At 42.5% G+C, this 22,583-nt stretch overlaps 1 protein-coding gene across 1 annotated transcript in view; it reads right to left on the bottom strand.

The window, feature by feature from the left end:
• RECK (reversion inducing cysteine rich protein with kazal motifs) overlaps positions 1-22,583 on the bottom strand; it is a 283,835-nt gene that overhangs the window by 107,007 nt on the left and 154,245 nt on the right. The window contains exon 12 of the mRNA XM_081343248.1: positions 21,255-21,391. Coding sequence (XP_081199374.1) covers positions 21,255-21,391 — 137 coding nt within the window. The remainder of the gene's footprint in view (positions 1-21,254; positions 21,392-22,583) is intronic.

Here is a 22,583-nt window from a genome sequence, read left to right as displayed (position 1 = left end):
TGACGTTTTGGATGAAATTGAACATTTTTTACATTCAAAAATTCCCTCATTTATGTTTGATGATGAAGATGTGAAAAAAATGATAGCATACACTAAGGGAGAGCTTTCAAATGACGATTTAATTGAACTGAAATAAGAACTGGAGGTTCAAGGGATTGTGAGAAGAAGGAGTTTCTCAGTCCAAAAAGTTCAGTGCGAAAACTGATTTTGATGTTTGATGTTTCCTGAAGATTAACAAAAACTTGTCAAAATTAGGAATCCAAAGATAGAACATTTGCATTGGAAAAGACATGAAATCTTGGAAGTGTTATGAAACACATGAAGAAAAAAAGAAGAAAACCTCATTTAAAGTAACTAACAGTTAACTAATATCTTTCTCAACTCTTATTTCCATCCTCATCACCCTCCCAAGTCCATCAGAAATAGAAGACCAAGATAATTCTCGACCACTAACCAGTTATGGCAGCATATCCATCATTAAAAAACAGCCTCAGAAAAAGATCTTATATTGATGTTTACAGGGAGTGTATTGTAAATGTAACATCTGATTTTGCACTCTTTATTTTTGCACTGTAACACAAAACTATTATGCTTAACAATAATATTCATGTTAAAAATTATTATGATGTATTATGTTAATGTATTATGTTATTAAAGATGTTTAATCTTTAAACATCTTTAAAGTATAAGTCTTGCTCCTTCTTATTTATGCATGTGCTCTATTAATTACTCAATACAATACAGCACAGAGCCTGGTCAGAACTACTTTGAATTCCTGATTTCCCAATGGATGTGCAATCATTTGATAAAACCTGTTGAGTATAGTATTGAAAGTATCTGGTAACGCTCAAAGGTGACACTAAAAATTTTCTCAATTTGCCTTCTAGTCCTATCACAGCTGCATGGAGTTATCACTTTTTTCATTTATGAGTAGTAAGCACACAGATATATTGTAAAAAAAACCCTTCCATCACTTATACAACAAAAACCAAAACAACATTGAAATACTAAAAGTAAAGTTATGGTTAATATGGTTTCCTTTATACAAACAATTGAACTGCTGACATTGTTTTGGTGTACTGTTCACTGAAAATAGTAAAATATATATCAGAGACCATTACAATTGCCAGAGAAAGGGGGGAATGAGTTATTAACTGTTCAAATCAACCTTCCCCATCCTGGTGCCCCCTACAGAAATCTTTAACTTCTAGACTTTTTAATCAATATAAATCTTAACACTGAACCTTTATTCTCAATATAGTTCAGGGGCATTTGGTTAGAAGAAGCTGGTTTGTTCTAAGTCAAGATAGTTCTTGACTTACAACCATTCATTTAGTGACCAAAGTTACAACAGCACTGGAAAAAGTGATTTATAACCAGTCCTCACATTTATAACCAAAACAGCATTCCCATGGTCACATGATCAAAATTTGACTGCTTGGCAACTGGCCTGTATTTAACAACAGTTGCAGTGTCCCTGGGCCTTGTAATTGCTATTTGCAATCTTTCCAGTCAGATTTTGGCAAGTAGAGTCAATGGGGAAAGCCAGATTTATTTAATGACCACATGATTCACAACCACTGCAAAAGGTAGCAGAAAGATTATAAAATTGGACATAACTTAATAACCCCCTACTTAACAATAGAAATTCTGATCTCAATTAGGACTACCTGGATATACACAAACTTGCAAAGACATCTCTCTGAAATAGTGTCAAATGAATTAAGATAATAGCTAGGACCATGAGCTTGAAGACCCAGCCTTTTAAAAAGTGCACTGAGTACAGTACACACAATGGCCCAGATTCAGACTGTGATTCAGATACCAAAGAAGCTATTCCAACTGAATCTGTAGAATGTCAAAATGGCAAAGGGGAAATACTGCAAAACTATATGCCAAATCACATTTTGCTTAGTGACCATGCTTAATGACTGAAGAAAAAGCAAGGTCATAAGCCAGTTGTGGACATGTGATGTTTTGCTTAATTATGATGCTTAGCTATGGAGTTGCTGGCCCCAACTGGAATTGCTAAATGAGGACTACCTGCAGATGGAAGACTTAACTCTGCTGACTTGCATAAGGCTCACCTTAGGTTTGGTTATGCCTGAAGCTCCTCTCCCTACCTTTTTAACTAATTATTCTATTCTTGTTTTAACTGCCTCCTTTTACTGAGATATTGTATTTTATATGGTTTTATATTTTTAACTGTAAACCTCTGAGAACTGCTCAGTGAGTGTATGTTACTTATACATATCTGTTGTGTACTGGGTTCTTTGCAGCAAGCAGAAGACGAGGCAAGAGAGTTCAGGCAGGAACATGCTTTATTGAATGCAGGAACTGAACTGTAACCAAGGCTTCTACGTAGCTATTTATACTCTGGCCACTAGGCGGCGGCCAATAGGTTTCAAGGAACCTATTGCAGCCCTACAGCCAACCAATGGTGGTCCTGGAGACTGCCTGTCTGAGGAGCCGGCGACCGTTACCCCACTCCCTGATTAAGCAATCTCAACAGCATTCAAAACACACGTGGTATAGTTCAAGTAAAACAGGCCCAATACATTACACCCCTCCCCCACAGAATGTACACACATTATAATAAAACAATGGTTGAAAATAAACTACAGTAGTGTTATAAATGTTAGCAATAGTAGAGTTACTTTTTCTGAACAAGAAATAAAGTACAGCAGTCATACAAGCACTTACAATAATTCAATTACTTTAAAACAAAATCCTGCAAATAAGCTGGAGGCTTATGTGACCTTGCAGATAGCCTGGGGGATCCAGGCAACTCCTGGTCTACCAGCTTGCCTGCTGGGCTGGGTAGACCAAGTCTCATGAGTCCACGAGAGTCAGACTGACTCGAGTCCCTCTGGCTGGCCATTCCAGGTCAGCCCAAACCGTAGTCCATCTTTGCAGCAGAGTTAGCACAGCGGCTGTCTTGATCGGGCTGACTTTCCCCGTCAGGGGACCCATGTTGCACTCCCAGGCTTTGCCCATCTATGACCACCTCCCCATTGTACTGACTGCTAGAGTCCTCAGGGCACGTGAATTGCCCCGCTTAGCTGCTGGTTTCTGGCTCTAAGAGCGGAACTGTCATGACGTCCTCACTTTGTGGCCGTTCTGGGAACCACTTCCACAGCTGATCAATATGACGGCAAACGATTCACTCGCCATCCAGGGCCACCTCATACGAGAGGGTGAGACTTTGACAATTTTACCCGGCACCTATAAGTTGCCATGCCCATAGTTCCGGGCCCACACCCCATCACCCACTTGCAACCCCCTCGGAGGCTTTGGGCGAGAGGTGTCTGCTGCCACCCGGTCTGGATGCAGCCTGTCCAGTTTAGTGATTAGTCTTCTTTCCCAGCGAAGCTCTGTTGGGCTCTTGCCTGTTGCTGTGCAAGGCGTAGTGTGCTGGCAAAGCAAAAAATCAGCCAGCCTGTGGTGCCAATCCCCAGTCACTATGCACTTGAGTGACTCCTTTGTGGTGCACACCATCTGTTTGGCCTGCCCGTTAGTCGAGGGGTAAAGGGAGCCGATGTAGCATGTCTTATGAGGTTAGTCCTCAAGAAGGCTTGAAACTCTGCCACTGTGAACTGAGCCCTGTTATCGGATACTACGACGTCCGGCAGCCCGTGTGTTGCAAAAAGGTTTCTAAGCACCTGGATGGTCCTAGCAGTAGCCATACTTGCGATTGGAAAAACTTCCAGCCATTTAGATTGGCTGTCGACCACTATCAAAAATTGCTGTCCCTGAAAGGGCCCAGCGAAGTTGATGTGAATCCTCGACCAAGGAGTATGTGTCTCCTCCCATATGTGGGCAGGAGCATGTGGCATTTCTGGCCTGGACTGTTGACACGTGTAACACCCGTGAGCCTCGATAGCCTTATTTAACCCACAACACCATAGATAGCTTTGTGCCAATGCTTTCATCCAGATGATGCCCGGATGTCCCTCATGCAAATATTGAAGTACCCTGTCTCTTAATGAACTGGGGACAATGACCCTGCTCCCCCATAAAATACAACCCTTGTGAGCTGAAAGCTCATGTCTACGTGTGAAGTAGCTCTGGAACTCGGGTCCAGGACTCTTTCTAGCCACCCTGTGTGAATCTAGGATAGCACCCTGCTTAAAACCTTGTCTGCAGCAGTTTCTGCAGCCAGATCCATGGAGGGGAAACTCAGGCAAATCCTGAATGGACAAAATGCGGGCTGCTGGAGCCGGATCTGGCTCAATCTGTGGCAATGGCAACCGCCTGAGGCCGTCTACGTGACCCATGTCTTTGCCGGGTTTGTGAACCAGCCTGAAGATGTAGGCTGACAAGAAGATGGACCATCTTAACATCCTCGGGGACAGAATTTGGGGTCTCTGCCTAACTGTAGTAAATAACCCCAAAAGTGGCTTATGGTCTGTGAAGTCTGTGAATTCCCTGCCATACCAGTAATCATGGAATATCTTCACCCCGGCCACAATGGCCAATGCCTCTTTGTCAATTTGCACGTAATTGCACTTGGCAGAGAACAATGTCCTTGAGTAATGGGCAATTGGGACTTGAGTCTCATCACTTTCCAAGTGACTTAAAACAGCCCCACCCCATAAGGGGATGCGTCACAAGCAAGGCATACAGGCAATGATTCTTTAAAGTGAGTGAGCACTGAATTGGAAGACAGTAGTGACCTTACTGCCTTAAAACTGCTTTTTGTGAACCGTGGTCCACTTCCATGGGGTGTTTTTGTCTAAGAGCCGGTGTAACGGCTCTGCCACTGCGGCCTTGTTAGGAAGGAATGCATGGTAAAAATTAAGGAGACCCAGGAATGCCTGAAGCTCTCCCTTTGACCTGGGGCTGGGTGCCAGCTGAATGGCTTTCAGCTTGGACTCGGCAGGGTGGATGCCTTCAGCATCAATATGGAAACCCAGGAACTCAGTAGAGGGGACCCCCTATGCTACACTTATTCTTTTTAAGTTTAAGGCCCGCTTCGCGGAACCGTGGAAGGACAGCCTTGAGCCTCCTTGCAAGCACCTCAGTGGACTCATCAGCGATGAGCACATTGTTGAAGTAGAGGCAGACCCCCAGAATGCCCTTGAGCGTACGCTCCATAACACCTTGAAAAATGCCAGGGGCTACACTAACGCCAAATTGGAGGCGCTTTACTTTAAAAGCCCCCCTGTGCGTTACAATGGTTTGTGAAGCGGCTGTGGCCTCGTCCACAGGTAGCTGCTGATAAGCCTGTGTCAAATCTAACTTTGCAAAAAACCGTACTCCCTTGCAGTGATGCAAAGATGTGGCTAACGACTGGCACCGGGTACGCATGCTGCTTAAGTGCCTGGTTAATGGTGCACTTATAATCAGCACAAATCCTGGCCTCCCCGTTGGCCTTAAGTGGCGTGAAAATTGGGGTTTCCCATTCACCCCCATCTACGGGCTGTAGTACCCCCTATTCAACTAGCTTATCCACTTCAGCATCTATCTTATGTTTAAGCACAAATGGCACTCTGCGGGGTTGATTCTGATAGGCATTATGGCAGGGTCAAGTTTAAAGGCTATCGGAGGGTCCTTGTACGTTCCAAGGCTAGTGTCAAAAACATCCGCGAACTCCTCGCATACTGCCGCCAAGTTCGTCATTTGTGTCCGATGGATTCCGGTGACCTGGATGCCCAGAGCATCAAACCAATCAAGCCCTATCAAGCTCGTTCTCTGACCTTCCACTACAATAACGTCCAGAGGCCCTGAAAACCCCTTGAACTTGACAGCCAGTGTGGCCTTGCCCTTGATGGCGACTCAAGAGTTCTGGAAGTCAGTCAGGATAATGTCGGATGGCCTAAGCTTGGCCCACCTCTTGCTGAGGTTGCAGACGAAATGGAAGGTTTCAAGTGAAATGATGTACACGGCTGAACCCGTGTCCAGTTCCATCCTGCAAGGGACGCCTTGAAGCTCGACCTGAAGTCGGAGTTTGGGCTTAAGAGGGCAGTGAGCTCCTGTGTAGCAAATGCTCCAGCGGCTGGAGCAAAACCCTATGCTAAACTGCCCCAAGGCCCCGGTACCTCCTGATCGGAATGTCAACATCTTCTGTAAGTTCAGCGTCCTCGTGGTGGATGGCCTCCTTGTGCTGAGTGCTTTTGGTGGGCCGCATGGCTTTCATGGCCCCGCCGGAGGGAGATCCACCATGATCTCTTTCAAGGCTTCCTGGAGCAAGAGAGTCTCTTTAGAAAAGAGTTTCTGCTGCAGCTCTCTGCTCCAAAGTCAACAGATGAGCTGGTCTCGAAGCCTTTCTTCTAAATTGGTGAATTGGCACAAACGTGAAACTTGTCTCAATGCCATGATGAACTTTGTTGCAGTTTCATCCAGCTGCTGAACTCTCTGTTCGAATGCGTGCCTCCAAACTATTACCAATAGCATGGGCTGGAAATGTTTGCCGAGCCGTTTCTTCAGGTCTGCGAACGTTACAGACTCCAGCTGCACCAGTGTGACCGAGTTCTCTGCGATATCAAAGGTTGCAGGCCCGCAGATGCACAGGAGCGTTGCAGCCTTCAGGCAGTCTTCACCAACTTGGTTGGCACGGAGGTAGTTTTCGACCCTCGAGATGTACGACGCCCATCTCTCCGGATGAGTGACATCAAATTCCTCAAGCTTTCCAACCTTCGCCAACTCAGGAAGTCTTCTTGGCTTGGGCTTCTCTTCTTCCTTGTCCTGCTCCTTTGTAGGCCCTGGGACTGATCTGCAGGGCTGGTGGTCACTAGCGTGGCAGTGCTAGGCCGACCAAGGGGGGGACGCGTTCCCTGCCAGGCGCTTTGGCTGGCCTCACCCCCTAGTGACTTCTGAAGGAGCAGGATCGCACCTTCATCGCCAGTGTTGTGTACTGGGTTCTTTGCAGCAAGCAGAAGACGAGGCAAGAGAGTTTAGGCAGGAACATGCTTTATTGAATGCAGGAACTGAACTGTTAACCAAGGCTTCTATGCAGCTATTTATACTCTGGCCATTAGGTGGCGGCCAATAGGTTTGAAGGAACCTATTGCCACCCTAGAGCCAAGCAATAGTGGTACTGGAGACTGCCTGTCTGAGGAGCCGGCGACTGTTACCCAATTCCCTGATTAAGCAGTCTCAACAGCATTCAAAACCCACGTGGTACAGTTCAAGTAAAACAGGCCCAATACATCACAAATCACCAGGACCAGATGGATTACGTCCCAAAGTTCTGAAGGAGCCAGCAGATTTGTTCTCGGGACTACTGAACCATATCTTTCAAAGTTCCTGGAGCCTCAGGGAACTTTTCCAGAGGACTGGAAAAAAGCTGATGTGGGGAGACAAGGAAAAGACAAAAAGTAATGGAGGGAAACTTATCAAAGAAAGATCCAACCTAGAATTAATAAGTAATTTCCTGAAAGTGAGAATAATTAATCAATGGAACAACTTGCCTCCAGACGTTGTGGGTGCAGGCAATCCTCAACTTATAACCACAATTGAGCCCAAAATTTCTGTAGCTGAGTGAGACATTTGTTAAGTGAATTTGCACCATTTTACGACCTTTCTTGCCACAATTGTTAAATGAATCATTGCAGTTGTTAAGTTAGCAACATGGTTGTTAAGTGAATCTGACTTTCCCGTTGACTTTTCTTGTCAGAAGTTTACAAAAGGTGTTCACATGACCCCAGGACACGGCAACCATTATAAATATGAACCAGTTGCCAAACATCCAAATTTTGATCACATGATCATGGGGATGCTGCAATGGTCTTAAATGTGAAAAAAGGTTATAACTTACTTTTTGCAAAGCCGGTGTAACTGTCAGGTCCCTATCGAAACACTGCCATTCTGAGGGGAGGGAGACTGTTACTTGGGGATTTAAGAATTTGCTGCTTGGACCTCCGGTGGCGACGCGACGCCGAAGACAGCCGTTTCCGGGCTGTCCGCTCCGCAGCTGTGTTTATTCCATCGAAAACAGCGCCGATCAGCTGTTTAGGTGGATCTGAAGCCCCCTCCTTGGGAGAAGAGGGGGTGAGGCCCCAGGTAGGGGTTGAGCTCTCCGGGGCCGCCTGAGCTGAAAGTTTGGGCGGCTGAAGGATCGAGCCCCCCCCGAAGCCTGGGTTAGCTCCGAGCTGCGCAGCGTCTCTGCTCCGTGATTTTTGGAGCAGAGCCAGGCGTTAGCAACCACCCCTGCCAGAAGGAAAGACTCTTGAGTATCAAGGTGCAGGCAGAGCGGTACAGGAGGTCGAGGTGAAGTGGACTTTTATCTTTACTCTCTAGCTCAATGGATTTTATAGCTTTAAAGTGAAAGTGCGCAACAAGTGAAAGTGGGAAAAGATGGCGGCTAAAACTTCCAAAGCTCTTCGGAGTGCAGGGGCTTCCCCGGTGCAACAGACTTCGTTGCAAGCTTTGCTTCCTCCTGCACCTCCTCCGGCATTGACGCTTAAGGATTTACAAGATCCCTTTGAAAAGCATTCGCAATTAATGTCAGATATGATGGATGAAAAGATGGAAAAGCTGGAGGAGAAGCTGGTGGAGAAATTGGAGAAATTGGAGGAGAAGATGGAAGAGAAGTTTAGTGCAATGAGGGTAGACATTTTGTCTACAATTGAAAGTGTGGCTGAATGTGTGCAACGTTTGGATGAAAAAGTGGAGGATCTTAGTCAAAAGAACTCTATATTAGAAGTAAAGGTATTAGAGAATGAAAATATAAGGGACAAAATGGACGGAGAATTGAGCCTTGTTCAGTACCATCAGATGCAGTATGCTATTAGAATCAGGGGCTTAAAAGAGAATCCTAAAGAAGATTTAAAGCAGCTGATCTCTGAGGCTTTGGAAGCGGTATTGGGCCAGCCAGCATCTGAAATTGAGGGAAGTATGGATAAAATCTTTCGTGTAAATTCATGGATTGCAAGACAGAGGAAGCTACCTAGAGATGTGGTGGTCTACTTTACAAAGAGAGCAATTAGAGATGAAGTTATTCAAGCTGCTTACGATACTAAATTTGTGGTTGCTGAGCAAGAAGTCCTGGTTTTAAAAGAGATTCCTCCAAAGATTTTAAGGAGAAGGAAAGATTTTGCATTCCTTGCACAGGAACTTAAGAAATGTGATATCAAGTTTAGATGGGAGATTCCAGTCGGAATGGTGGTGATGCACGAAGGTAAAAGACATCGTCTGGCTACTGTGACTCAGGCACGTGATTTTTACAGCAATGTGTTAAAAGCAACCCCCCTATCACTTCTGGAAGCTGCAAAGGGATATGGCGAGGGAAAGCCTCAAGATGCTGAAGGTAGACAGACAGAGGAGAATGGTGCTGGAGGGGATCAAGTTACAGTTTCATCGGCTGCTGCTGGAGAGCAGAGGATGACGCGTGCTGCCTTAAGACGAGTGAGACAAGAGCAAGAGCAAGACCAGAAGAAAGTTATGGAACCTCCAAAGCGTACTTACAGTGAAGCTGTGGGAGGGGCGCGGCCCAAAGAAGTTACAGGGGTCATTGCAGACGTGCTCCAAAAGCTTCGGGACGCCAAGAATGGCGACTAAATTTCTAACTTGGAATGTTAATGGATTAAATTCACCACAGAAGAGAAAGAAAGTTTTTCAATATTTAAAACAATTTAAGACTGATGTTATTTGTTTGCAAGAAACGCATATTAGGGTTATGGACCAAAAGTACTTATCGAACTCAAGGTTGGGTATGCAATTTGTTGCTTCTGCGATGAACAAGAAAAATGGAGTGGTTGTCTACGTTAAAAGTACTCTAACAGCGGAATTAATTGAAGTAGATAAGCAAGGAAGATATGTTATGATAGATTTGCTGCTAGAAGGTAAAAAAACGTTTTTAGTTGGATTGTATGCTCCTAATCAACAACAAGCTGACTTTTTTAACTTACTACACACAAAGGTTAGCCAATTGGATTATAAATCTTTTATTTTTATGGGAGATTGGAATGGTGTCCTAGACGTACAGATGGACAAAGCTGGTTTTTTTAAGCGTGTCCCGAGTCATGCTAGATTGCCTAAATCTTTTTTTGAAATGAAGGATGAAATTTGGAATTGCGAGACATTTGGCGCGATACACATCTACATGAAAAGGATTATACTTTTTTTTCTGATAGACATCAATCTTTTTCTAGGATTGACTTTATTTTATTGACCAATGACTTTTTTTCTAGGATTAAGAAGGTAAAGATCTGTGCAAGAACTATTTCTGACCATAGTCCAGTTTGGTTAGAGATCAACAAGGATAATAGGGATAGGCGCTCTTGGCGCGTAAATGAGAACTTGTTTAGAAATCAGAGAAATGTGGAAGAATGTAAACAGCAGATGAAGGATTTCTTTGAAATTAATATGAATAAGGATACCTCTATGGATATGGTTTGGGATGCTAGCAAGGCCTACATGAGAGGGGTGTTGATATATATGAACAATACATACAGACGTACTTTGGAAGTCAGAAGGAAAGAACTGGAGAATGAAATTAGGGAAAAAGAAAAGGCCCTAATTTTGAATCCATTGGATGGGAAGATTAAGGAGGTCATTAACCTATTAAGAGGACAATTTGATAAGTTGATGGCTGACCAAGTGGCAACTAATTTACGGTTTGCTAGGCATAATACTTTTTGCAATGCTAATAAGCCAGGCAGATGGCTAGCCTACAGGTTAAGGAAAAAGCAAAGGGCTTCTAATATAGATAAAATTGAATATAAGGGAAAGGTTGTGTTTCAACAGGATCTTATTAAGGAAGCCTTTGTGGATTTTTATTCTAAACTATATGCTAAGGAGAAGATTAATGAAACAGACATTGATGTATATTTGAAGAATGCTAGCATCCCGGTTCTTACGCAAGAACAAAAGGAGGAGATTAACCAATTGATAACAGAAGAAGAAATTATTATAGCAATTAAGGAACTGAAGGTGGATAAAGCGCCAGGTACGGATGGTCTGCGGCTTATTACAAAAATCTACAATTGGAGCTGATAAAGCCGTTAAAGGAATTGTTTCAGACAATTCAGAGGGGGGGAAAGGTGCCTCCATCTTGGAGAACTGCTTTTATTTCTTTGATTCCGAAGGAAGGTCCTGCCTAAATTTTTATTTTTATTTCAAATGATACCGGTCCTTAAAAAAGATTCTAATTTGGAAGAATGGCAACGGGGTATCAATAAATTTGTCTGGGCAGGGAAAAGGCCACGAGTTAAACTTAAGATTATGCAGGATACTCGTGAAAGAGGTGGTCTTAAAATGCCTAATCTTAAATTATATTACGAAGCTGCTGCGTTATCAGGAATAAGTGATTGGATTAATTTGACACAAGAGAGATTATTAAATCTTGAGGGCCATGACTTGTTATTTGGCTGGCATGCATATTTGTTGTATGATAAGAAGGTAGATAATGTGTTTAAAGTGCATATTTTAAAACAGGCATTGTTGAGAGTTTGGAAGAAGTATAGACATAAGCTAGATTACAAGATGCCGTTGTGGGCAATCCCAAAACACGCAATAGAAAACATAAATGTTGGCTTCAAACATGATGTGACTACGTATAAGGAGATTTTAAGTTTGGAAAGAAATGTCTGGTGTTTGAAGCCGTACAATCTCTTGCGAGATGAGAAGATTGTTCAAACTTGGTTTCAATATACTCAGCTACGGGCCAGGTGGAAAGAAGATCAGAAAATTGGTTTTGCAATGACTGATGAAAATTTGATAAAGCAAATTAGAAACCAGGGTCCAGCACATATTAAACGGATATATCTTGCATTGATAGAAATTGATTCAGAAACAGAACTTGTTAAAGACTGTATGATAAAATGGGCTCAGAATATTCAAGAAGTTATTACAATGGACACGTGGGAAAAGATCTGGGTGAGGAACGTAAAATTCACGCAAGCCCAAAACTTAAGAGAGAACTTTTATAAAATGTTTTACAGATGGCATTTAGACCCTAAAAAGTTTGCAAGTATGTATCCGAATTATCAGCCTAAATGTTGGAGGTGTGGAGGCGAAGACGCAACGTATTTTCATATATGGTGGACCTGCAAAAAGGTTAAGGCTTTTTGGATAAAAATTTGGTGGAATATGCAGAAGATCTTTAAGCAAAGGATAAAGTTTTGTCCGCAACTGTTTTGGTTGGGCATAATTACAGAAGCTACTGTGGTGGACGTTAAGTTGATGCTGAACTTAATCACAGCAGCAAGACTTTTAATAGGTCAATATTGGAAAAAGGAGGAACTGCCGACTATAGAAGAATGGACTCTAAAAGTTTCTGACCTGGCGGAAATGGCAAAGATTTCGGCTTACCTGAAAGATCATTCGCAAGAACGTTATATTATGGAGTGGAAAAAGTGGATTGATTATATTCAGAACAAATATGGGACTAAGAAATTTCATTTAGCATTTGAGTGAGTTTCCTTTTCTTTTCTGTTTTCTTTTCTTTTTATATGTAATATTAATATTGCTTGTAATTATTTTATATGGGCTAGAGGGTGATAGAATTAATAGTTTATTGTTGTTAGCATATGGATGCTTATGATTGTTCTTTGTTCTTATACCCTGTATTTAGCTCTGGGAAGTTGGGGGGGAGGGGGGAATGGGTGGGAAGGATAGGGAGGGTTAGGTAGGGGTGGGGGGAGGGGGGATTGTTAAAGTTAAAATGTACTGTAAAACTTTTCAATAAAAAAAAAGAATTTGCTGCTTTTGCTTTGATGTAAATGATGTCTACTCAAGGCAATGAACAGGAAGAAACCAAGTGATGGGTGAAGTCTACGCCAAGGCTTACCCAGGTGCGAACTCCACCGGATGGTTGGAGGAAGCTACGAGCCTAGGGGGCTCATCTAAATCTAGACTGTCCATAGGTGTTGGGAAGAAAGACGATTAGGAAGGAGGATGAAAGGAGTCACCCTCATCTGAGACAGCCACTGGCAGGGATGGAGGGAGGAGCTGGAAGTGCTGGGATGGAAAGGCCCCTGGGCTGGACTGGCTGAAAAAATGGAACCCACGGGTGGATTGGAGGAGGGGACTATTGAAATTCCCACTGAGGGACAAACCCCCATGTAATGCAGGGTACCCCAACAGGCACTACACTGAGACATCGGAGCAGCAATGCAAGAGAAAGACCTCCCAACCATCCCTAAAGGTAAATGTAAAGGTTTCCCCGCACATGCGTGCTAGTCGTTTCCAACTCTAGGGGCCAGTGCTCATCTCCGTTTCAAAGCTGAAGAGCCAGCACTTGTCCGAGGATGTCTCTGTAGTCATGTGGCCGGCATGACTAGATGCCAAAGGCACATGGAACGCTGTTACCTTCCCACCGTAGTGGTCCCTATTTTCTACTTGCATTTTTACGTGATTTCGAACTGCTAGGTTGGCAGAAGCTGGGACGAGTAACAGATGCTCACTCTGCACTCAGGATTTGACCCGCCAAACTGCCGACCATCTGGTCAACAAGCTCAGTGTCCTAACCCACTGAGCCACCGCGTCCCTTAACCATCCCTAGGGAACACCAAAACCTAAGAGACGTGTTTAGCAATCAGATAAGCTTCCTCCCCACTGACCCACAGACTGTGCCATTGAGATCATCCCAGGGGTCAAATTACCGAAGCTTCAGCTTCGATGATCCCAAGAAAATTAGATGAATTACATGCCTTCATTGACAAAAACCTGGCCCAGGTCTTTATTCAGCTGGCCCAACCTAGGTGGCTGTCCCTGTTCTGTTTAGAGAGAAAAAAGATGGCACTCTTCATCTCTGTGTTGACTATCAAGGCCTAAATGCAGTGTGTGTGGAAAATGTATACCACTTTCCCTTAATAAAAGACATGTTGGCCCACCTGGCCAAGGGGAGGATTTTTTCGAAATTAGACTTACAAGAGGCTTACTACTGCGTTAGGATTAGAGAGAGGGAATGAATGGAAGACTGCTTTCAACTGTCCGCTTGGTTGCTTTCAATTCTAGATGCTTCCATTCAGACTGCAAGGGATGCCCTCAGTGTTCATGCAGTTGATACACAATGTACTACATGAGCACCTGTACAAAGGGGTGCTAGTGTATCTTGATGACATCTTAATTTACACAGAGATGAAAGCTGAATATGTGAAACTGGTCAGAGCCATTTTAAAGAAGCTCCATGCTGCCAAACCTAATGTCAAATGGTCCAAATGTGAGTTTCATCAAGACAAAATTGACTATCTGGGGTAACAGATCTCTCACGAGAGAGTGGAAATGGACCCAAAAAAAGTATGGGCAGTGCTAGAGTGGGTGCCACGATGCACCAGAAAGCAGCTGCAAAATTTCCTGGGATTTGCCAACTTTTACCAGGAATTCAACCCCTATTTGGCTCAGATAGCCTTCCCTATCACCAATCTGCTGAAAACAATGGAGATGGATAAACCAAACTCCAGCCCTGCTGCTGAAATGGAATGCCAGGCAGCATTTAAAAACCTCAAGTGGCTTTTCGAAACAATGCTAAACAGCCAGACCCAAAAAAACTTTTTCTCATCCAAGCTGATGCCAATGATGTAGCAGTAGGGGCTGCATTGTTGCACAACAAGGAGCAGCATCAGCTGCAACCATGCGCTTATACGTCAAAAAAACTGAGCGAAACTGAACAACACTGGGCCATGTGGGAGAAGGAAGCATATGCTGTTAGGTGGGTGCTCCTCTCCTGGAGACACTTCTTAGAAGAAAGTAAAAACCGATTCCAGGTGTGGACTGAGAACAAGAACCTGGAATCACTAAAAAAACCTTCCAAAAGCTATCCTCTAAGCAAGCTCAATAGCCCCAATACTTCCAATGATTCATTTTCACCCTACGTTATTTACCGGGGGGGAGAATTTCCTGGCAAACGCTTTATCTCGAATGCCTCAATACAATAGCTCCAAGGCACAAATAGTTAAGCCTTTGCTCCCATCATACCAACTAGTAGCCAGGTAATCACAAGGGCTCAGTGAAAAGAAAAGGTGCCAATGAACAGTCATGACAGTAACTTTCAAAAAAGCCCTGGAAGGAGAAGTGGTTTTCTAGTCACAAGAATGTCTGCTCCATTCAGGAGAGACTGGCATGAGTGAGTGGAAAATTGTATGTGCCCGCCACCCAGAGATTAAAAATATACAGGCTTGCTATGACTCCAAACTGGCAGGGCACTTTGGTTTCATGAAAATTCTGCACCTTTTCTAGAGGTAGTTTTGGTGGCCCTCTCTCAAAAAGGACATTGAAAGCTACATCTCCAAGTGCCCTATTTGTGCAGTGGCAAAGCAGAGACAAGAGAAAACACTGGGGCTCCTTCAAACAGTGGCCGAGCCATCAGCAACCTGGAGAGAGATCTCTATGGACTTTATTGTAGAATGTCCTGAAAGTGTGGGAAATACTGTGATCTGGGTGGTGACTGATTTGTTCTCCAAGCAAGTACATTTTATCCCTTGTCAAAAAATTCTCACTGCTAAGGAACTAACAAAAATGTTCTTACACCACATTAACCACCTACATGGAACACCGCAACTAATTATTTCTGACAGAAGAATCTAAGTTCTGGAGAGCGTTTTTGAATTTTTAAGGTAATGATCAAGGACTCAGTTCTAGTCACCATTCGCAAATGAATGGGGGGACAGAATAAATGAATTCAGTCTGGAACCTCCAGTGCTTTATAAACAACACTGTGCATACCAGCACCAATTTTTCACCTTTCCAAGTGGCGACACAGCAGGACTTTCACCCTGTTGCCTAAGTCATTAAGGAAAGTTCACCCTGTTTTCCACTGTAGTTTGTTGAAAAAGGAAATGGTTTCCCCTTTAAAGCCAACGCCTGCACCAATGCCTAAACTGTTTATGGTAGAAGGGAAACAGCATTTTGAGATTAAGGGAATCCTTGTCTCACGCACACACAGGGGAACCACTCAATAACTAATAGGATGGAAAGACTTCCTGGGGGCCCAAAACGAATAGGTACATAAGAAGCACATTAAAGCCCCTAGATTGGTGTTCACCCCAGCTATCATGGCGAGACAGATGAAAGAAACCGGACCTCTGATTTCCTAGTCCAATTTCACTTCGTCTGGAGACCCAAAGAGGTCAGAAAGTTGCCCTGGAGAGGCAAGGAGGAGGAAGGGAAATCTTGGGAGTTCGGAGCCAACGGCAGTTGGCCCAAACAGACCAAAGAAACTCTTCAAATAGGCGGGAGAAAAGCTGCCGGCAACTATGCAGACAGCCCAAGAAGAAGGGAAGAGCCGCAGCAGCGCTGCCAAACAGCTGACTGCCAACAACATGTTTGATCTGGGTGAGATTCATGTTTATTTCTCTTCCCTATGGACTTTTAAAATATAATTCCCTGAATTGGATAACTTTTGAAAGTAAAACAACCCAGGAAGACTTGGGAAGAAGACAGTTAAGAGCAGCAAGAAGTCTGGAATGGGGGAACAAAATTAAGGAATACAAAAAATATGCAGAAAACATTCGAGATTGATTGAAAAGAAAAAAATGATAATCTGTTGTTGGCTAATTCTTTTGATTTGGGAAGATTTTTTTACTTTGTTGTGAAAGAGTATTTTAAATAAAAGTTTTACTACTGAATAGAGACACTATAACTAATGAGGACATCTAGTGGTGAAGGAAGATACTACAATAATACAGAAAAAATCAGAAGTGATGACCTTGAAACAATACCTGTGCTAAACAAAGAAAATCCAGTGTTTCTACAAAAGAAAAAAAACACTTTTTTAACTACATCTTTCAACTTTAGACATAACTATTATAGAAACTATTTACAGACAGGGATTTTTTTCTTTTCTTTTTTTCTCTTTTTTTCTCTAATATCTTCAAACTGACAGAAATATTTGGATTAGACCTATGCAGTTGGTGTTTTTTATTTTGCTGGATTATAGCTTAAAGTAGTTGGCTTTTTTATTTTTATTTTTTTAAAAAAAAAACTTGGATTAGCATAAAGCAGTTGGCTCCCTTTTAAACCTGGATTACAGCCTAAAGCAGTTGGCTTCTTTTTAAATTTGGATTATAGCCTAAAGCAGTTGGCTTTTTTTCCCCTTTCTCTTCTCCCTGTGGGTTATAGCGTAAAGCAGTTGGCTCCCTGTTAAACTTGGAATATAGCCTAAAATAGTTGGCTCCCTTTTAAAGTTGGATTTTAGCCTAAAACAGTTGGCTCTTTTTAAAGTTGGATTACAGCCTAAAGCAGTTGGCTTTTTTTTCCCTTTCTCTTCTCTCTGTGGGTTATAGCGTAAAGCAGTTGGCTCCCTTTTAAACTTGGATTATAGCCTAAAATAGTTGGCTCCCTTTTAAAGTTGGATTTTAGCCTAAAGCAGTTGGCTTTTTTTTTCTTTCTCTTCTCCCTGTGGATTTACAAAATTTGCCTGATCGAACAATGAGTACACCAAACCTTACTAAATTTACAAAAAAACCTGCCTCTGCAACCTCTTCTGGAACATCTAGTCCAGCAAGTCAGAAATCTATTGAAGCAATGTTACAACGAGAGAAGGCAAACAAGCTCCAAAAAGAGATGCATGCGACTTTACAACTAATGCAAGAAATGATGCAGAAGAACGATCAAGAAACAAAAAGCAATCTTGATAAGCTAAACGAACAAATGCTTGACATAAAGACAGAATTTGAGGTTTACCACAAATGATCCTTAAAATGAACAAAGAATTCAGAAGGTGGAAGATCAATCAGAAGATACTGGGGGGGGGAATTGAAGCACTAATGACAGAGAATTAAAGATTAGAACAAAACCTAGAAGGTACGGTTGGTGCTTTGGAAATGGAGAAGGCGGTACATTATTTGAGATTCCAGAACATACCCAAAGATAAAGAGGGAAATATTTACAAATGCAAGTGAGATATGATAAAGACATTAAACAGTATGGATTTTACAAAGAGCAGACTATGTTTGACCAGACATTACTAATTTCCAACAAAAAGTTAATTAAATCTGAAAATGGAAGACAAACAGGTAAAAGAAACAATGAAAATATGGGCAAAAATTTTGGATATAATATAGATTTAGAGAAGTGGCAAAGTTTGTGGGAAAGAAACTATAAATTGACAATGTCAGCCTCCTATAAAGAAAACCTATACAAAATGTTTTATAGATGGCACTTGCCACCAACAAGATTAGCAAAAATGTTTAAAAATATGTCAGAGAAATGTTGGAAATGTAAACCCAAACCAGGTTCTTATTATCATATGTGGTGAACATGTGTTAAAGCTAGGAGATATTGGACAATAATCCACACTTAGTTAGAAAAAATGTTGGAAAAACACAGAGTATAAACCTGCAATTTTTTTTACTAGGTATAATGCCAGAAAAATTTGATAAGCAAAGTACATATTTGATTCTACATGTGATAACCATGGCAAGAATTATATTTGCACAATATTGGAAGAACAAAGAAATACCACTAGAAGAAATAATCAAAGAAATATTAAGACTGTGCGGAAATGCAGACTTACTTTAAGATTGAAAGAAAAAGAAGAAACAGAATATTTTCAAATTTGGGACCTATTTTACAAATGGTTAGAGAAAAGATTTAGGGATTAGGAATTTAATTTGTATTAGTGAATAAGATACTCAGACAACACCTTTTTGTTGAATAATTATTATTGAACTCTGTTAAAAAAAATAATAAAACTTTTTTTTTTTTAAAAAAAGCCCCTAGACTGTTTAAACACTTCCATGATCAGTACCTGGATAAACCAAAATGATTCTAATCTTTGTTTTCTTATTCCCTGTTTATTATTTTGTCTCCTCCAGGTACAACTCTCCTTCTTTTAGGGGGGCAGCATGTCAGGTCCCTTTCGGGATGCTGCCATAATGAGGAGGGGAACTGTTATTTGGGGATTTCAGAATTTGTTGCTTTTGTTTTGATGTATCTGTATGGGAAATAGGAAGAAAGGAATGGGCCATCCTTTCTGGCCAATTTCAGCCTGTTACCCAGGCTACAACGCCAAGAAGATGACGTTATTACCCAGGGTTCTCATAACACGTTCATGCAGTGGTGGGATTCAAATATGTGAACAACCAGTTGTCTGTGTGGATGCTGCTTCCAGAAATCCATTCTGGGCCTAGGCAACAAAAAATTAGCTACCGGTTCTACCAAAGTGGTGCGAATCAGCTGAATCCCACCATTGCCTTCATGCCAGCGGATTGGCTCCTGATGGACTGGGCCTGGGGTATTGGGGTAGGGTTTGAACATTGCCTGGAAGCGGTCTGGGTCTGGATGGGGAGAAACAGGCTTCGTCTCAATCCTGCCAAGACTGAGTGGCTGTGCATACCGGCATCTCGGGTCAATCAGACTATTCCATCTCTAACGATGGGGGGTGAGGTGTTACCCCCCATTGATAGGGCTCGCAACTTGGGCGTCCTCCTGGATTCGCAGCTCACTTTTGAAGACCATATAGGAGCTGTGACCAGGGGGGCTTTTGCCCAGGTTCGCCTGGTGCGCCAGTTGCGACCCTACCTGGACCGAGATGCCCTACGCACAGTCACTCATGCGCTCGTGACCTCCCGTTTAGACTACTGCAACGCTCTCTACATGGGGCTGCCCTTGAGGACCACCCGGAGGCTTCAACTGGTGCAGAATGCGGCCGCGCGAGTCGTGATGGGGGTCTCCCGACACTCCCATGTAACACCTCTACTCCACGAGCTGCATTGGCTTCCAGTTGCCCTTCGGGTGAGATTCAAGGTGCTGGTGATGACCTATAAAGCCCTAAATGGCGAGGGTCCGGGATATTTGAGGGAACACCTGCTGCCAGCATCAAGTTCCCTTCGTCCAGTGCGCTCCCACAGGGAGGGTCTCCTCAGGGTGCCGCCGGTTAAAGACTGCCGGTGGGTAACACCCAGGGGTAGGGCCTTCTCAGTGGGTGCACCTGCCCTGTGGAACCAGCTGCCTGCGGAGCTTAGGACTGCCCCCAACCTCCGTTCATTCCGCCAGGACCTGAAGACCCGGCTCTTCGAGCTCTCTGGCCCAGGCTGAGAATATTTTTAATTTTAATTTTAACTGGGTTTTAATTTTCTCAGGGTTCTATTTAATCTCTTTTAATTTGTTTTAACGTTTGTATTGACTGTTTTTTAAATGCCCTGTAAACCGCCCTGAGTCCTTCGGGAAAGGGTGGTATATAAATCTAAATAATAAATAAATAAATAAATAAAGGGGAAATTAGCTTAACGATTCACATGGGAACTTCAGATCCCACCTGGCTTCTTTGCAATCACTTTCCCTCAGTAAAAGTTCCTTTTGAAATAATGCTTGTTTCAAGAGTCATGCTTTCCTGAAAAGATAGCTGAGGCAGGACCTTACAGTAACTTTGAATGGTCACTAAATGAACTGTTGTAAGTCAAGGACTACTTGTACTTTATCACTGGACAGTATGGCTGGCTCAGGAATTCTGGCAGTTGAAACCCACAAGTCATAAAAGTGCCATCATTCCCCCTCTCTGGTACAGGGTATAAGATCTCCTGCTTGGGCAGGGGTTTGACCAAAAGACCTCCAAGATCCCTTCCAACTGTGTTTTTGTATATCTATAACCTGTTAAAAGGTGACAACTTACACTTCCAAGGAGCACTATAAATTTGACCCTATTGCTGTGCACTTGAAAAATAGCAGACAGAAATAATCACTGTAACAGAAGGGGAGGATGACATTTATGGATGAATTCTGAGCCAAATCTTGTATCATAATGTCAGTTACATTCCGAAGAATCAGAAATTCTTTGCAGGAGTGAAGTCTGGATTTATCCTATCTGAAGATGAATAAGTTACTGTTCTAATGGATGCTATAAAATGTAAGAGGCAGAAGATAAAATAGGTTGGAATAATGGTGTGCTGGATGCTTGGGAAATCAAAATTTGGGGCAGAAATTTTGGAAGAGTCTGTCAAATAAAAAAAATAATATAATAGCCTAGAAAATCTAAACACAGAAGGAACATTAAAAAGCTCAAGAAAAATGAACCAATCATAGTATCACTGTAACAAAGAAATAGGAACAAATTATGGTGACTATACTTAAAAGGAAGTACAATACATACAAGGTGAAAGACTGCCAATTAAAATACCACTTTTAAGATTTTAGAACAGAGCTCTGCATAGGCTAAAAAGAACTCTGTATGTGACCATTGTGAAGAACCAGCAATATTGGAATCACAAAATGGCACTATTATAAAGGTAATTAAACTGAATGACAATAAAATAATTATAAATTGTAATTATCCTAGGCTTTTGATCCCATTGGTTTTTTGGTTAAGCCTAGAAAACTGTAAACTGCTTTGAATTCTAAATGTTTCATTGGGCCTGTTCTTCAGTACTTACGAAGGTAGGTATCTAACGGTATGCAAGTCTCCAAATCATCAGCTGGAGATAAAAGTTCACAGATGCTTTCAGCCATATGTCCCTCAGGAAATTTGCTTAAGTCTCCACATTTTTTGAGAATTTCTACACAATCTGACCTTCAAGAAAACAAAATGTTTGCACATTATATATGGCACAATATTTCAAACTAAAAAGAAAAGCACACAGGTGCACATATAAAAAGAATATACAATTTTAAAAACAAATATCAATGAACCTAAGTGTTATACATACTGTATATTCTTACATATGTAACATTAGGTCTCTATAAAGCACATGAAAGAGGTGTTTTGGAATGTATGGAACCACGTAATTTTTTAAAATCCTTCCATAGCTGCCACACAAGTCTGAAAAAAGACACAACTAATTAAATATTAGAAAACAAATTTGTATCATCTGACCCATCCACTACGATAATTAAGTTCGCAGATGATACGACTGTGGTGGGTCTTATTACAGGTGGGGATGAGACAGCATACAGGGCGGAGGTACAAAAACTATCCATATGGTATAGTAACAACAACTTGCACCTGAACATCGGCAAGACGAAAGAGATGGTGCTAGACTTCCGGAGAAAAAAGGAGGAACCTGCCCCACTTTACATCGGGGAGGACTGTGTGGAGAGAGTTTCCTCCTTTAAATTACAGAGCCTTGGTGGAGCAGTGGGCTAATGCCTCCTTAAGTAACACCAGCTGCCTGCAATTAGTGCAGGTTCGCATCCCACCAGGCTCAAGGTTGACTCAGCCTTCCATCCTCCCGAGGTAGGTAAAATGAGGACCCAGATTGTTGGGGGCAATTAAGCTGACTTTGTAATAATGCCGCTTGGGGTGTGTGTGAAAGCCCTAATAAGCAGGCATATACATAGAATGAAGGCTACTGCTAAGCTTGTAAGCCGCCCTGAGTCTTCGGAGAAGGGCGGGATATAAATGGAATTTAAAAAAATAAAAATAAATTTCTGGTAGTCTACCTCTGCGAAGATCTGACTTGGAAAGTTAACACAACCCAGGTGGCTAGAAAGGCTTCACTTTCTCAGGGTCTTGCGGAAGAACAGAGTAGAACAACGGCTAATGACCCTCTTTTACTGGTCTACTATAGAGAGCGTCCTCTCGTATGGTATTGTGGTTTGGTATGCTGGTCTGACAGCCACGGATAGGAAAGTATTACAGAGGGTGGTGAGCACATCACAAGACATTGTGGGCTGTTCCCTGACACCACTGGATGACATTGCCAGGGCTCGCTGCCTTGAAAGAGTGAGGAAAATTCTCAGGGATGACTCACACCCTGGACGGT

The sequence above is a fragment of the Vipera berus genome (assembly GCF_964194415.1).
Source record: "Vipera berus genome assembly, chromosome: Z".
Classification (NCBI taxonomy): Eukaryota; Metazoa; Chordata; class Lepidosauria; order Squamata; family Viperidae; genus Vipera; species Vipera berus.
The sequence above is the reverse complement of the archived record's forward strand: the minus strand, read 5'-3'. Positions and strand labels throughout refer to the sequence as shown.